The sequence below is a fragment of the Nymphalis io genome, chromosome 1 (assembly GCF_905147045.1).
Source record: "Nymphalis io chromosome 1, ilAglIoxx1.1, whole genome shotgun sequence".
NCBI classification, from domain to species: Eukaryota; Metazoa; Arthropoda; class Insecta; order Lepidoptera; family Nymphalidae; genus Nymphalis; species Nymphalis io.
In genome coordinates, this window is record NC_065888.1 from 7,158,795 (window position 1) to 7,173,567 (window position 14,773).

General features: G+C 33.0%; 2 protein-coding genes across 5 annotated transcripts; one reads left to right on the forward strand and one right to left on the reverse strand.

Annotated features, from left to right (window-relative positions):
* The first annotated feature begins 3,450 nt into the window (after positions 1–3,450).
* Positions 3,451–6,457, forward strand: LOC126769194 (gastrula zinc finger protein XlCGF52.1-like). Its single transcript, XM_050487837.1, has 6 exons — positions 3,451–3,674; positions 3,751–4,078; positions 4,210–4,249; positions 4,324–4,429; positions 5,023–5,256; positions 5,864–6,457. The coding sequence occupies exons 1-6, from the start codon at positions 3,561–3,563 to the stop codon at positions 6,326–6,328; spliced, it is 1,287 nt and encodes a 428-aa protein (XP_050343794.1). The 5' UTR covers positions 3,451–3,560; the 3' UTR covers positions 6,329–6,457.
* Positions 6,458–6,793: 336 nt separating this feature from the next.
* LOC126769138 (zinc finger protein 32-like) lies at positions 6,794–14,726 on the reverse strand. Of its 4 annotated transcripts, XM_050487768.1 has the most exons (9): positions 14,558–14,726; positions 13,192–13,295; positions 12,563–12,691; positions 12,275–12,444; positions 11,320–11,482; positions 10,949–11,173; positions 10,422–10,577; positions 9,692–9,809; positions 6,797–7,952 (listed from the first exon to the last, which is right to left on the reverse strand). In XM_050487768.1, exons 4-9 carry the CDS (start codon positions 12,355–12,357, stop codon positions 7,684–7,686), a joined length of 1,014 nt encoding a protein of 337 aa, XP_050343725.1. In that variant the 5' UTR covers positions 12,358–12,444; positions 12,563–12,691; positions 13,192–13,295; positions 14,558–14,726; the 3' UTR covers positions 6,797–7,683. The 4 variants fall into 4 exon arrangements, with proteins under 4 accessions (XP_050343698.1, XP_050343708.1, XP_050343716.1 ...); XM_050487741.1 differs by lacking the exon at positions 14,558–14,726 and having other exon boundaries at positions 6,794–7,952; positions 13,192–13,446; XM_050487751.1 differs by lacking the exon at positions 14,558–14,726 and having other exon boundaries at positions 6,796–7,952; positions 11,093–11,173; positions 13,192–13,444.
* Positions 14,727–14,773: the final 47 nt, after the last annotated feature.

Here is a 14,773-nt window from a genome sequence, read left to right on the forward strand (position 1 = left end):
CATTACTTTATTATTGTTGTTAAAAGAGATTAGTAAATCAAACGTTTGTTTATTGTGGAATAAAAATATATATAATTTTTAAAATTTCGTTTTCTTTACTCAAGGTCTTAAAATCAGTCAACCTAACTCAATTCATAATCGTTTTAAAAACCGATTATATGAATTTTGATAAGCGCATCTACTATTAGACTTCCAGCATTTACATGGTGGAAGTGACGAGAAATCAACCAGCCAGTAAAAGTATTTCCAATAGAGGCTGGTGAAGTTTGCCGAAACCATATGATGCAATGCACTGTCTAAAAAGGGACGAATTATGTACTTCATCTATTAGTAAATAGTTGCAGAGGGGGTATCTCTATCAACGTTCGGCTTTATATTAAATTATGGTGGTTATTTCAACCTCGTACTCAGCTGCTATCTTGTCATAGATATTAAGATAGTGTAATAACTATTTTTATTGTAAGGCATATTCCTAACATAAATCTCAAGATTAGTATATGACAGTATTGATTATTAAAAAAAAATGTGTTGCGGCATTAACTGTATTATTGACGCAGTTGTCAATTGCTATATACTCTTTTAATATATACTTTTTAACCCAGTTGATATGTAGATATGGAATACAATATCGACCTTCACTTATCGGAGATGTAACGTCCATCAAAATTTACATTTGTTCGTAAAGAAATCGATGAAATCTTTGATTCTGCATCAATCGTTTTGACGGTATTAGTTTCTCAATTTAGAGGTAGTGGGTGCCATTCATAAAATATTTTATTTTCGGAATTGTTTAACTAGTCCTATGCAGGTTCCGATGGACTGACAAAAAAAATGCTCTAATAAAATAAATAGCTGGTTTTATTAAGATCTGCAGCCAAAAATCGTTCGGTCGGTCGGGCGGGGAGGCCATTATTATCTCGAAAGTATTTTTATTAATCCGGTCAAAATAGGCGAAAAAATAAATTTTATATATTTCTTAGGTTACTATTATAAATGAAAAACCAAAAAATCCCATCGATGCTACGTTCTGCTAAAAAAATATTCAAAGTATTTTTATAAGCTGTGAGTGCATCATAAAAATAGATGAAACAAAAAATGTAGTCACGCAATTATGTTCAAAAATTATTTTTAAACATATCATTTAAAAAAGCTATAATAATATTCCGAAGTTATATGTAGGTATTCGTATATTCAGGTATACTGTAAATAATAGAATAGATAATTAAAAATATTAAAAAAAGATTTACAAATAAGTGGAAATATATACCATTTAAAAATGATAAATACGTTTTGCGCTGCTACCATGGACTGAGGACGATGATTTTTTTTTCAAATATACCTCTATGTTGGCAATGGGTATTGAATTAATATTTTTTTCCAAAATAGCTAAAATTCTATAATTTCTAAAAATGTTTATTGTGGTATTGCAATAAAGAATATTATTGTAAAAAGTTGTTTGACAGCTCTACTCTCTCTGAATAAAAGTGTTCTGTGGTTCTACCTCAGACTGTTGTTAAATGTATAAGAGGGAATGTTTGAATGTAAGTGGACAGATTTCTATTGAAATTTTGCGCACAGCTACGTTGCTAATTGCTTACCGCCAATGACTAAAATATGCAAATCAAGGTTTGAAGCCTTCAGAAAGGTACCCGGGTCCTATGGGGGTGGAACCGGGTTATGTGGGATTCTCACCCACTAAAACCACTGCGATGGCCGTCCTGAGCACGGATCGGAGAGGGTGCGGGATCGTGTTGATATAACGGATCCGCGGCCTCTCCCGTGCTTCGCTCCACTCGTGGCTCGGCGGAACTCTCATCAGGGGGCGAATCTCACCCCCCGCACTCCTCGCTAGTGCGTACGGCAGCGCGAGGCCATCCCGGCTGCCGTCCTCCACATGGCCGTCTGAAATAGGACACGCGAGGCCCCCACCTCACGCATTCACGGCCCCAGGGTTACGCCCTATCTTTTAAGCCCCGGGCGTCTGGGCTATGTGAGGGCCGAGACGACGCCGTCGTCGTCTCCGCCGAGCAGGATCGGCCCTTTCCTGTTCCCGCTCCGCCGTCTCCTTCTGGATCATGACGGTCTCACAGAAGGAGGCTACGGCCCTCCACGCCGATTCCCTGCGAAGCATCGCCGACACGATTGCTCGCAGGGACAGGTCTTGTCCGACTTCACGGACCAGGATCTCACTCTCCGCACTCCACGCGGGGCACGCCTCCAACGTATGCTGAGCGGTGTTCCGGTCCGCGCCACAGTGGTGACACATCGCCGTCGATTCGCGTTCGATCTTACACAGGTATTCTCCAAAACAACCGTGACCGGTCATTACCTGCGTAAGTCGGAAGGTGACTCGTCGCTTTCGTCTCATCCAGGCTTCGAAGGCTGACAGGATCGCTGCAACGACGCGTTTGCGTGCGTACCGTTCTTCACAGAGACGGTCGCGCCACGTCGCAAGAGCCCTCCGGTGTTCCTGTCGCTTAAACGCCTCGAGCGCACTCGAAGTGGGCGTGCTTTCACTGTTCTGGCGGAGGATGCGGGTCTGGTGGTAGACCCTCGCATCCATATCCGCCAGAATATCTAAGTGCCGAAAGCGCGCTAGGACAGTTGCCGCTTCGTGGGATACCGTGCGATATCCCCGCACTATGCGGATGACCACTCTCCGCTGCGAACTTTAAAGAACATAGAGGGCCATCGATCGCACGACGCCGGCATAGAGACGGCGAACTTCCTCCCTCAGTCCCCCGAGATTAGTCAACTACGCAGGAGACATTATAGTGCACAAGTGTGTGCGCAAACACTAGTGCACTTTCTATTCCCTAACTCTCATAATCCGATGGGACGGTAATCCAACATGACCGGAAAGAGTTCAGGCGCAAGATCAACGGCTTTGCGTGCTTTCCGAGGCACGGGAGTGTACACACTTCCAACTTCCAGACTCCGGGCTACTACTGAGATTTTTCTGACAGAAAAACAGAATCACATTTTATTGGCCCGACCTGGTAATTGAACCCAGGACTTCTGGGTCTGCGGCCTTACATCAAGCCACTAGACCAACGAAGCAGTTGTAATTTTGTATATTTTATGGAAAAAAGACATTTTAATAATGATGTGATTTTTGCGCATGAATTTGAAATTCTATTTTTTTATTATTTTTTTTTTATAATTTCGTAATTATTTAGCTATGTTTATAGCTAAATAATTTATAAAAAATTATAATTTAATTTAAATCAAATGGTTGCCATTTACAACATAATTCGATTATTCTATGAAACATTCAGATCATTTTTAAGACAGTACTTACTATTTTACTGTATTCTGCTCCTTTTTTGTGTTTTTTTTTTTTAATTTGATGCTTTTTGTTTTGCTAAGGCTGGCAACACTGGTACACATATCATAGACTCTTCTAATTGTCAAACATCATAATATGTCATTTAGATGTTCTAATGTAAATCTAATTCATAATTTAATATGTATGTTTACGAAGTGCATTGACAAGTTCATCAAATAAGTTCGATATTGATCGATTTTTGGATATTGTGCAGTTCTTATTGGCCTTTAAAATGCCTGATTTCAATAAATTATGTCGTGCTTGTCTCACAACTATGGATTCCTTTAAATATAAGTTTAACGATAATGTATCAACTGATGATTATTTGTTCTGTACTGCAATAAAGGTAAATTCTTGTTATATTTCTATTTATTATTTTTCCAACAAAAAAACAATACAAAAATTATTTATAAAAATTTCAGATAGATCAAAATGAGGAATTCCCCAAGACACTATGTAATTCTTGTTACGATTTACTAACAAAGTTCACTGAATTTAAAAGGACCTGCATAAAGTCTCAAAGAATTTTATTAACATTTCGGCCCATAAAGGAAGAAGTAGTAGTTAAAAGTAAAATAGAAAAAGTTGAACAAAAAACTAATGAATGTCATGATGACATGGATGACTGGACATTGGATGATGGCTCAGTGGACAATGACTCCTTACAGATACATTTTAACGAAAATGAGTGCAGCAATGACTTAATCATAAAAGAGGAGGAAGAGGAACCAGAGGGCAAAAATGACAATGGTAAAATAATTATATAAAGTGAACTAATCACTGGTTGAAATACAATTGCTTTCCTCAAACAATTGAACCCATTTCAGGCATATTGATTGTAACAAAACTAATTTTTTTTTTTTCAATTTTTGTTACAACAGCATTTGCTGATGCTGTAAAGAATACAATTGATTACAACAGGTATATCAATAAATATTATCTTGAAATATAATTTGAATGAATACCAAAGTAACAACTTCAAACATTATTTTCAGTGTTGAAATTCCAAAGCAAAGAAAAAAATTCACATGCAAATTGTGTAATAAAGAATTCTATCACCGCAACTTGTTTGATCTCCATAAGTCAGCACACTCACGCACAGTAAGTTAAAAAATGTCTTTTGATTAAAAAAAAAAAAATTAAATAGGTAGGCTGACTGGCTAATAGGCCACCTGATGATAAGTGGTCACCACCTCCCATAGACTTAACAATGTCAATGCACCACCAGCTTTTGGAACTATGTTGTGCACAAAGCCCTACCACCAAGTATTAGTGTATTTAATTTAGTAGGAAAAGCAATCATAGACTTCATATATAGGAAATAAAAATGTTTCCAAATTATAATGAATTTTGACTTGACTGATGAAATTTCTTATTAATAGTACAGTTCACTGACCAAGTTGTTCCACTGTCTCATAATATGCCGAATCCCTATATAAATCTTATATTTAAATTCAGAATAAATTAAATGACCTGTGTTTTAGGAATTTAGAATTTAGGAATGGCATTGTTTACTTCAAAAGGGGAAGAAATGATTGCCAATGCCTTATAAAAAACTGTTAATTAGTGTTTGTCATTTTTGCTACAAGGTATCAGGATGGTAAAATATATATACTAAATAAAAATATTCCATGATTATAATAATGTCATTGTTTTCAATGTTCGTTTAAATTAAGATATGCTAATATTTTTAGTTGACACTAAAGTGTACTCAGTGCACGAAAACATTTGTTACATGGAGTGGTCTGAGACGGCACCATACAAACTGGCACTCACTCGTCAGTCTAAGGAGCGTCACTTGTCGCACATGCGGAAAAATTACGACGAGCCGCGAGACCCTGTTGGCACATAAGAAATTACATAAGAAACGGAAGCTATTTATTTGCAATGTGTGTGGCAAAAGCTACACATCTAGCAATAATTTGCATGTGCGTAATAAATTTATATGTTAATAAGCTTTTGAGCAAAAGCCAGCTTTCTTCCAGGGATGCCTAGGTGATAAGCCTTGTAAGATAATATAGTTAACCCTCTGCCACCATGATTAATCAATAAAATCTGATCACTAGTACTGCAATTAATTTGCTATAATTAATTAATATAACAATAGGAACCATTAAAAATACATTAATAAAATGTCTTATGGCGAAAACAATTGAGATGAAACTGCATTATTTGTTAAAACCTGATGACTCCATTACTTGGTTACTAGAATCATCAAATAAACATTAAAAAAATCTCACAGGATTGGTCATAAAAGTTTTTTTCAGAAACATCTAATTATCTCTTTATGCACATTTACTTTTACTTTACTTATAGATTTAAGATTAAAACTTGTTAATTTTTTTTCTTTATTAACAACTAACATGTATACTGCAAAAATTTACTCATATTCCTCTCTTTCTTTAAATGCTTGTGTTAAGTTATACAATAGCCAAAGGGTCAGGATCGAACCTACAGCTATTATCATACTCAAATCAAATTTCAATTTGATAATTTCGATTATGGCAACTTAAAAGTTATTTATGTTTTTTTTAGGCTCACTTAGAAACCCACAAAGAGAATAGGGAGCGCCAATACACTTGTGAACACTGCGGCAAGAAGTTTTACACAAAGAAATGTATACTTTCTCACTTGTCCCGTTGCCACACTGGACGTAAATTCATTTGCCAGATTTGTAGTTATCCTTTTACTGACAAGTATAATTTATCAAAACATTTACAATCACACGAAGGAAGGAAATTTTATAAATGTAAAATATGCGATAAGTCATTTGCGACTCGTCAAATATCTGTTGAACATCAGAGGATACATTCGGGTGAGCGTCCATTTTCCTGCACCTATTGTACTAAGACTTTTATTTCAAAGAAACGGTTAACTGAACACCTTCGAACACACACTGGCGAAAAACCACATAAATGCTTTGTATGTGAGCACAGCTTCACACAAAGAGGGACTTTAACACGCCATATGAAAATTCATACCAAATCATTGCTTAATTGAACTATTAAACTATATTCAATAAAAGTCATTGTCAATTAATATTATAATTTATCGTATTTTATTTTGAAGCATATTATCTATCATAATTTCGGAAGATTTTTTACATTGATTAAAATACAGTATACATCTAATGTGACATAATTTATATACATATATTTAATAACTTTTTATTTTCTATAAAATTTTCTTAAATTTAACTTGGTTTTAATAAGACGGACAAAACTTTCTTAATATTAATTGAAAATAAAACAAAACATTTGTTATTAGAGATACAGAATATTTCAAAAATGAAATAATACAATGTGATGTATTTTACAATTATACTACACACTTACACTTTTAATACTTTACAATATTAAATATTACACTTTATTTAAGTATATAAGGACTTGATTTAAAATCAGTAAATATAATGTTTAAATCAAAAATATTTCCAATTATTGATGGAAATAAATATTGAAGGAAATTTCAAAGATAGAAAATAGCCTAATAAATAAAAACTGGCACCAAATAATATAATATTAATTAATGATTACTCCAAAAATATATCATCGCAAATCTTTATGTTTCTCTTTGCTGTTCTGGTGCCCCACTTATTGTGAAAAGGTGGGAAAGATTGTGTCAGCTGGCAGACATGCTCTTACTTGTTAATACTCATTATGGAATGCTAGAGGCGTACAAACTCATCAAATTATATGCGCTAATGGTCTAGGTGGTGGTATAATGAGTTACAATTAATTGGCATCACAAATAGTTTTATGTACATATATAGATTTCTTCTAAATGGTAATATTTCTCCATAAAAATTGCTAATGTCAAAGATATATAGATAGATAGATAGATAGCAACTGAGTAATCAAAATAACCAACATAACACCAACAACTTTTTTTACAATGATAATAAATGATTTTTGAATAATACATCAACGCCAACAGTTCAAAATCACACATAATAAATTTCCACTCACTAAAGTAAGTAAAAACAATTAATTAATATATTTTCTCCTTCATTATTTTTAGATTTTAGAAATACTATATGTTATGATGAAATTATATTTTAGTAATAAGAATAGAGATTATGTATTTTTATGTGATCGCAAATTTATTTTTATAAACTCGTTTATTTCAAATAAACAACAATCTATCAGTAAAAATTGTATCTTTTACACAATATTGCTAACTGCAGAATAATTGCTGCTGATGAAACTGCAATAACAAATGCAACAAATAAACATTCAACATCTGGAACTTTGACTAGAGCCAGATAGAGACAGATAATTTAGTAGATATCTTTTCTTTACCGTTTATTTTCACTATCCATAAAACTGAGTCCCATCTCCACTATAACACAATAATCAGTTGGTATGCCACTGAGCATATGCTACAGGCAGTGGAGGAGTGTTGTTAACCGGTGGAAGTGGAGCTCTGATGAGATTCTGTGCATCTTCATTGGCTTTACCGTGACCCTTCATGTGTCTGTTGAGAGCACATTTTTGTATGAATGCCTGGTTGCAGAGCTGGCATTTGTGAGGTTTTTCTCCAGTGTGGATCATTCGATGATTGCGAAGATCCTTTCTAGCCATGAACTTTTTAGGGCAAAGATCGCAGGCATATGGACGTTCACCTAACAAAAGATATTAAAAAATGTTATAAATATAATCATTATCTAGATCAATATTTATTATATAGATCAAAATATTTGTTTGATGTAATACTACTATAATCATTATTTGATTCATGTATTAATGAACTTATTATAAAAGTGTAAAACTATGTGTAAACTATGTATCTGTACTCATGGTCAAAAATTAAATGGTCATAAATAATTGTCTACATAGCATATAATAATAATTTAACCCTCTAGGATAGATAACACAAAGTAATAAAATTAAAGTAAAATAAAATGTTTCACATTCAATGTAACAAGTACACAGATTCAATTTCTAGAAAATGAAACAATTTGGTACCCATAAATTATGTATTGAATAATAAATAGACTAAGAAACAGCAATACTTGATATTGTTGTGTTCCGGTTTGAAGGGTGAGTGAGCCAGTGTAATTACAGGCACAAGGGACATAAAATCTTAGTTCCCAAGGTTGGTGGCGCATTGGCTATAAGCGATGGTTGACATTTCTTACAATGCCAATGTCTAAGGGCGTTTGGTGACCACTTACCATCAGGTGACCCATATGCTCGTCCACCTTCATATTCTATAAAAAAAAAAGATTATATTCTATGTCTGTCTCAATCTGCAAATAATTAGACATGCATAAAACTTTAAAGAATTATTACAATACACTAAAATACAATAAAAAATCATATAGTTATATTATTTTTTAATTATTATAGTAAGTATTATAGATTAAAAAGTAATAAAAAATCTTAAGTTTGTACGGGCTTTCTGTATTTGTCTATATCCTAACGATGGCGCTGTATGTTTTAAGACAAGCTAAGATATGTATTTATTAGAATTATGAAGTTACTGCATACAAATCATTTGAATTTCGGATTTATAGAATCTAACTCTTCTATGGACCATTGCTATAGTATACTGGTGACTTTAATAACTAAATGTGATATTCTACAAAGCCCTCTACTGAAAATGAACAATTACTTTTTTTTTTTATAGAATAGGAAGGTGGACGAGCATATGGGCCACCTGATGGTAAGTGGTCACCAAACGCCCTTAGACATTTGCATTGTAAGAAATGTCAACCATCGCTTATAGCCAATGCGCCACCAACCTTGGGAACTAAGATTTTATGTCCCTTGTGCCTGTAATTACACTGGCTCACTCACCCTTCAAACCGGAACACAACAATATCAAGTATTGCTGTTTTGCGGTAGAATATCTGATGAGTGGGTGGTACCTACCCAGACGAGCTTGCACAAAGCCCTACCACCATAATAATAATAATAGTTTTTAGTTGTTCAAGTTTTTAATTATAAATTATATAATGCATTTAATTTTTTATTATGGTACTTATGTATTGTTTGAAGTGTATATACATATCACAATAATGCTTGTGATAGATAGCTGGTAGATTCATTCCGTTAAAACACGAAACTTACATCGGGCAAAATAGAGCAGTAATTTTTTTTTTTTGCTATATATTTTTAATATTGCAGCAAACATATAAGAAATACTTTTCACTGTGAGTGCTAACAGTGGCAATATATTTTGGTATTTTTATAAAAATTATATTTATTGAAAAAAATAATGTTATCTAAAACCATCGCAGTTCCAAAAGTGGATACTAGTCATTAGTTAAGTTTAAACTACAAAAAATATTGTAAGCCCAAAATACAAATAAATAAATGAAGAATAATTTTTATTATCTTTTCTTATATTAAATATTACCAGTGTGCGTCCTCATATGTATTGCTTGAAAACTCCTGCTTTTGAAAGTCTTATCACAAAGTTGACACGAAAAGGGTTTCTCAGCAGAATGTGATCTCATATGTTTTACAAGATCGGCCTGAAATGACATTTATATTAATACACTAATATCAGTAATAGTTTTGTGTTCAAATCTATATTAATAGAACAAATGACTTATTCCTGTTTTATGCCTATTGATAGTATACAATTTTTTTTTTATGAGAAATCAAATTATTTTTTTAATTTGAATCCATATATATTTATATAAGTGTAGTACCACTCATGAAATCTACTAAGCTACAGACGCTCACTAAGAACGGATTTTACGCAAATATGTATGATATAAGAGTAAAGTGACATCCATAAATATCTAACTGCTGGGCTAAAACCTCCTCTCTACTTGAAGGCTGAAGTTTGAACCATTTTGATTTGAAACTAATTTCACCAAACTTATCTGATGTTGGTTGGTGGATACTCATGTGAAAGAAATTCATCCAACAAATGCAGGTTTCGTCACACTGTTTTCCTTCACCGCCAAGCATGAAGTGAATTATAAAAACAAATAAAACATGAAAACTCAACAGAGATAGCTCAGATTTGAAACTGCAATATTTGTTTAATATTCACATGTTCTGTTCACTGAATGATCTGGGCCCTTCAAATATGTTATACGTAATGGTATCATAAATATGAAACTTCTCAAACTGACCTTTATATAGAAGCGCATTTCACACATTGTGCATGCATAGTTTTTTATGCCTGTGTGACGGATTAAATGTATCTTCAGGTTTCCAGGCTGTGCAAATTTTTTTCCACATTGAGAACAGCTGTAGTTTTTCTGATTGTTGTGGGTTTCCAAGTGCATCTGTGCATATAAATAGTTTACCAATTATTAATACATTCTAAAAAATTTTAATACTGAGCATGAGACAACTTCTTGTTATGAATTTTGTAATGGATATTTTTAAGTCCACAATTTAAGAAAAGGAAAAAATACATACCACATTTGCTGCATAGAATGTATGCTCCTTCTTAATTTTTTAAAATGCCTACATACCTTTTATGACGCCCTTGAATGCTCTCACACTTCGAATCCTCTCATGACACACAGCCAGATGTGACCTTAAATGGAGAAGTCCAATGTCATGATGACACCGATTGTGAGTATTTTCGCTCGAGTAGTAACATCTCAATCTTGCCTCACGTCGCGCCCCATCAAATCGTATTAGCACAAACCTTGAGATTGTATGCCTGGACGAACTTAGCATCACAAAGGTGGCACTGGTGTTTCTTGATGCCGGCATGTATCAGCTCGTGGTTTTTGAGCACGTTCAAGTATGCGAAGCTTTTCCCACACGTCAGGCATTGATATTTGCGTACCGCGGTGTGAATGCGCACATGGCTGCTGAGGCTGCGCAGGGACAGGAACGACTTCTCGCAGTGCTTGCATTTAATGTCAGGCTGGAATTTACGATTACCTTATTAGACGAGTAGAATGTCCCGCAGAAGCAAAGAAACTAATTAAGACTCCCTCACAGGAACCGATATAAGCAACTACGAGATATTAGAAGGCAGTAATGAAAAACTAAATAAATTTCCGTCGCTACCTTCTTTCCAAAGTGGCCGCGCATATGCGCCTCGAAGTTTTCGTATTTCTGGAAACTTTTTCCACATTTCATGCACTTCATGCGTTCTCGTCTTCTTTTGGGGCCATCTGGATCTTTAGGGGGTCGTCCTGGCCCTCGTCTTCTTCGCCTTGACAGGATTTGGCTGTAATTTTTATTTTTTATATTTTTTACTATATAATTAATTAAGCGAAAGAAAACCTGAATAAGCAGTTTCTTTAATTATTTATGGCCAATATCAAACAATATTAATATACAAAAAGGTGCACTTTGTTCAAAACAACAAGCCTAACAGAAAGAGATTAATTTGCTGCCTATCCCTATTGGTTAGAAGAAAGACTTGACCTTATCACCTTGTTTCACTGTGGATTGCTAAACATAAATTTGTCAGAATTTCTTCCTCCTGATTTATTCCTTTTCCACCAATAATGAGAGGGATTATTAAAAACACAAGCGTAATAATAATTTTTTTTTTGAATGGTTACCAATATGCATTTTTTTAATTAAAAAATCACATCAAATTTATTCAATGTGTTATAGTTGATATGAAAACATTTATTGCTTTGTTATTTAATTTAAACTTTTTAATACCAACAACTAAATGAAAATTGCTAGAAAAATGTAAAACATTTCTACATTAAGAAACATGAAATTGTGTAAAAGTAGTTCCTGTCTTATTAAATTTTATAATAATATACATAATCATAATATTTAATTTAACAAAATGTTCTTCCTAATCTGGCCTACCTGTATACCCGTCTTAACGAGGAGCGCCATGGAATCGCTTTCTCATGCTACCGTGAGGCTCTGACGGCCGGCCCGCCTATACGGACCGATATCTATATACCTCTATCAACCCTTTTTCACACGAAGCGGTTTGTGGTCTCTAGTTCAAACGTTTCTATTTAATGTGAATAAATTCTACAACTAATCTTACCTAATAAGAATAGCATCTGCTGAAGGCTTCTCCGTTCTGTCCAAGTTTTCACTGCTATCTCCTGACATATTATTGTCATGCATTTTGACTTCCTCATTGAGCTCCGTTATATTTACCTCAACAATGTCATTCCCGTCACTTGGCTGTTGATCATTTTTAGTCTGCAGATTCTGTACAAAATATTTAATTTGATCAATCTCAATATTTTATTTGTTTTTTTAATAAAACTATATACTTTTGTGTAATAGAAAATATATTGTAGGTGAGAGAATCTTCATAGTACCATACCTGTAATCGACATTGCTGTTTCAATATGACATTTGATCGGACAACTACTTGTTTAAAATAATATAACTTATTTAGTAAATCTAGACATGTTTGGCAAATAAGTTTTGGAAGGGCATCTGTGTCTGAAACCTGAAAAAATATGTAACATGTATTCTACATTTTAGAGTGGTACATCAATATGCATTAATCTGTCTTATTTAAAAAAAAAAAAAAAGAATATATAAAAAAAATAATAGATTTATAGAGTAATAACAACTCTTTTGAAATTTATTTGCAGACTAGCTTTAATCATTTTATTTACAACATTGAATAAAAATAAATAATAATGCAAATTTAGTTTTTATACTTTCTTTACCTAAATCAGAATTTTAAATTGAGTAGCATAATCAACAAAAGCTACAATATAGATAACAAAAGAGAATTAGACAAGAATTTAGTTTAAAATAAAACACATAAATATGTACCTATATATATACTTTATTTAATATAGGTAATGAAAAGTGTAGTTCCAAAGGGCTCGTTAAAATAACACATCTTAATTTAACTAGCAACTAAACGACAATACTGAATCACAATTTACTTAATTTCTAGAATGAAATATATATCTATATACGTAATTTTGCCCGTACCTCAACAGAAGTGCAATACTTAAATACTCCAGCGGTACAAGCTGTAAAAAGCTCTCTAAGTGGACCGGCATCAGATAGACAAGCTCGGCATATTTTCTTGAAATCTAAAATGTGAGCCATAATAACTTGGTTTTCAAAAATAATTATAGTACATTTATTAGGGACTACAATAACAGCGTTAATCAATCAAACAAACAGTTTTTGATATTTTGCTAAACTCTGGTCTGTCGTCTACGAATGGAACAGGTTAAAATAAACATTTTTAGTCTGTCATCAACATAAAAAATGGATTTTTTTTCAGCGGCATTTAATATTATATGTTAAATATTCGTTATATCATTATAGTTATATGTTAAATATTCGTATTAATATTATAATGTGTTAAATTTATCATTATTTAATTAAGAATTAATATAGTTACAAAAATATAGGCATACTACATACATTATAACAAATAACATCCTCAATTCTCTCGAAAACAAACAATTCTAGTTAAATAAATTGTTTGAACAAAAATCTTGTTACTTGTCTCTGTTACTTGTCGTGTAAGCGATTGTAATTTTGTTATTTTCAAAGGCTCTTTGAATATTAATTTCGAAAGCATTAAATATTTGTATGTAATAAGTTTAGAAAATCCAGGCCCATGTTTCGCGACGGCAGTTCGACTCTCAAGTATTATTCTTTACTTGAGAGTTGAGAGTTAAGTCTTGAGTCTTTACGGTTGACTTCTTGAGTCTTGAAGCGATCACGGCTCGGTGTACACGGCTGTTTAAGTTCATGTTGCTGTGGGCCTGAGCCACTGGGATAGTCGATCTACTTATTGTTTTTATTCTATAATTGTTTTATAATATTTTTAACATATATAGTACATCCTATATGCTAAAATATAGTGCCATCATCATAATAAATTTGATCTGTGCAGATCCTATCCTCTCGAGAAGTTATAATTGAGCATATTTTTTGTTGACTATAATTCTCTTCGAGATTGCACCGTAGCAATTGATAAAATCCCAATCGTCGATCGTGTCGTCGTGGATTGAACTATTTAATCTATGATACATCATTGCATATTTTTTTTAATATTTGCAGAAGAACTGACGATGCATACAACAGGCTATTATTTTAGTCTTTCTAGAAATTATAATACCCACTAGCTCATCTTAAGTTTGTTTGATAGCCGTTATTCCACAATAACTTTTTAATATTGAAAATATTTCGATTACATATAAAATGTATATGTAAACAATTAAAAAATATTTTCAATATTAAAAAGTATATATATATATATATATATATATATATATAATGCTTTTTGTGTTATAAATAATTAATGATTATATTGCTATTTTAAAATAGTTTGTATTACCGGTAAAAACACAGAGACAGAGACACGGGTTTGATTAACACTTAATTAAATAGGTTAACTGATTAAACAAATGACTCTCACGTTTTCAAGCTATTGAGAAATTAAGTATCATTAGAAATTAAGTGTTCTACGTTATCTATTTCGAAACAATAACACACAATTGATACTGTAACAACACGGGTAATTTTAAAGATTTTATGGACAACTCACGCTTAT

Bases quoted from the DNA above. Each gene is read 5' to 3' on its own strand.
- LOC126769194 (XM_050487837.1), top strand. From the start codon at position 3,561: ATGCCTGATTTCAATAAATTATGTCGTGCTTGTCTCACAACTATGGAT. The intron at 4,250-4,323 runs GTATATCAATAA...CATTATTTTCAG, and splicing joins AATACAATTGATTACAACAG to TGTTGAAATTCCAAAGCAAA. The intron at 5,257-5,863 runs GTGCGTAATAAA...TGTTTTTTTTAG, and splicing joins CATCTAGCAATAATTTGCAT to GCTCACTTAGAAACCCACAA.
- LOC126769138 (XM_050487741.1), bottom strand. From the start codon at position 13,311: ATGGCTCACATTTTAGATTTCAAGAAAATATGCCGAGCTTGTCTATCT. The intron at 10,578-10,948 runs GTTTGTGCTAAT...TTATATGCACAG, and splicing joins TCCAGGCATACAATCTCAAG to ATGCACTTGGAAACCCACAA. The intron at 9,810-10,421 runs GTCAGTTTGAGA...ATGTCATTTCAG, and splicing joins AAATGCGCTTCTATATAAAG to GCCGATCTTGTAAAACATAT.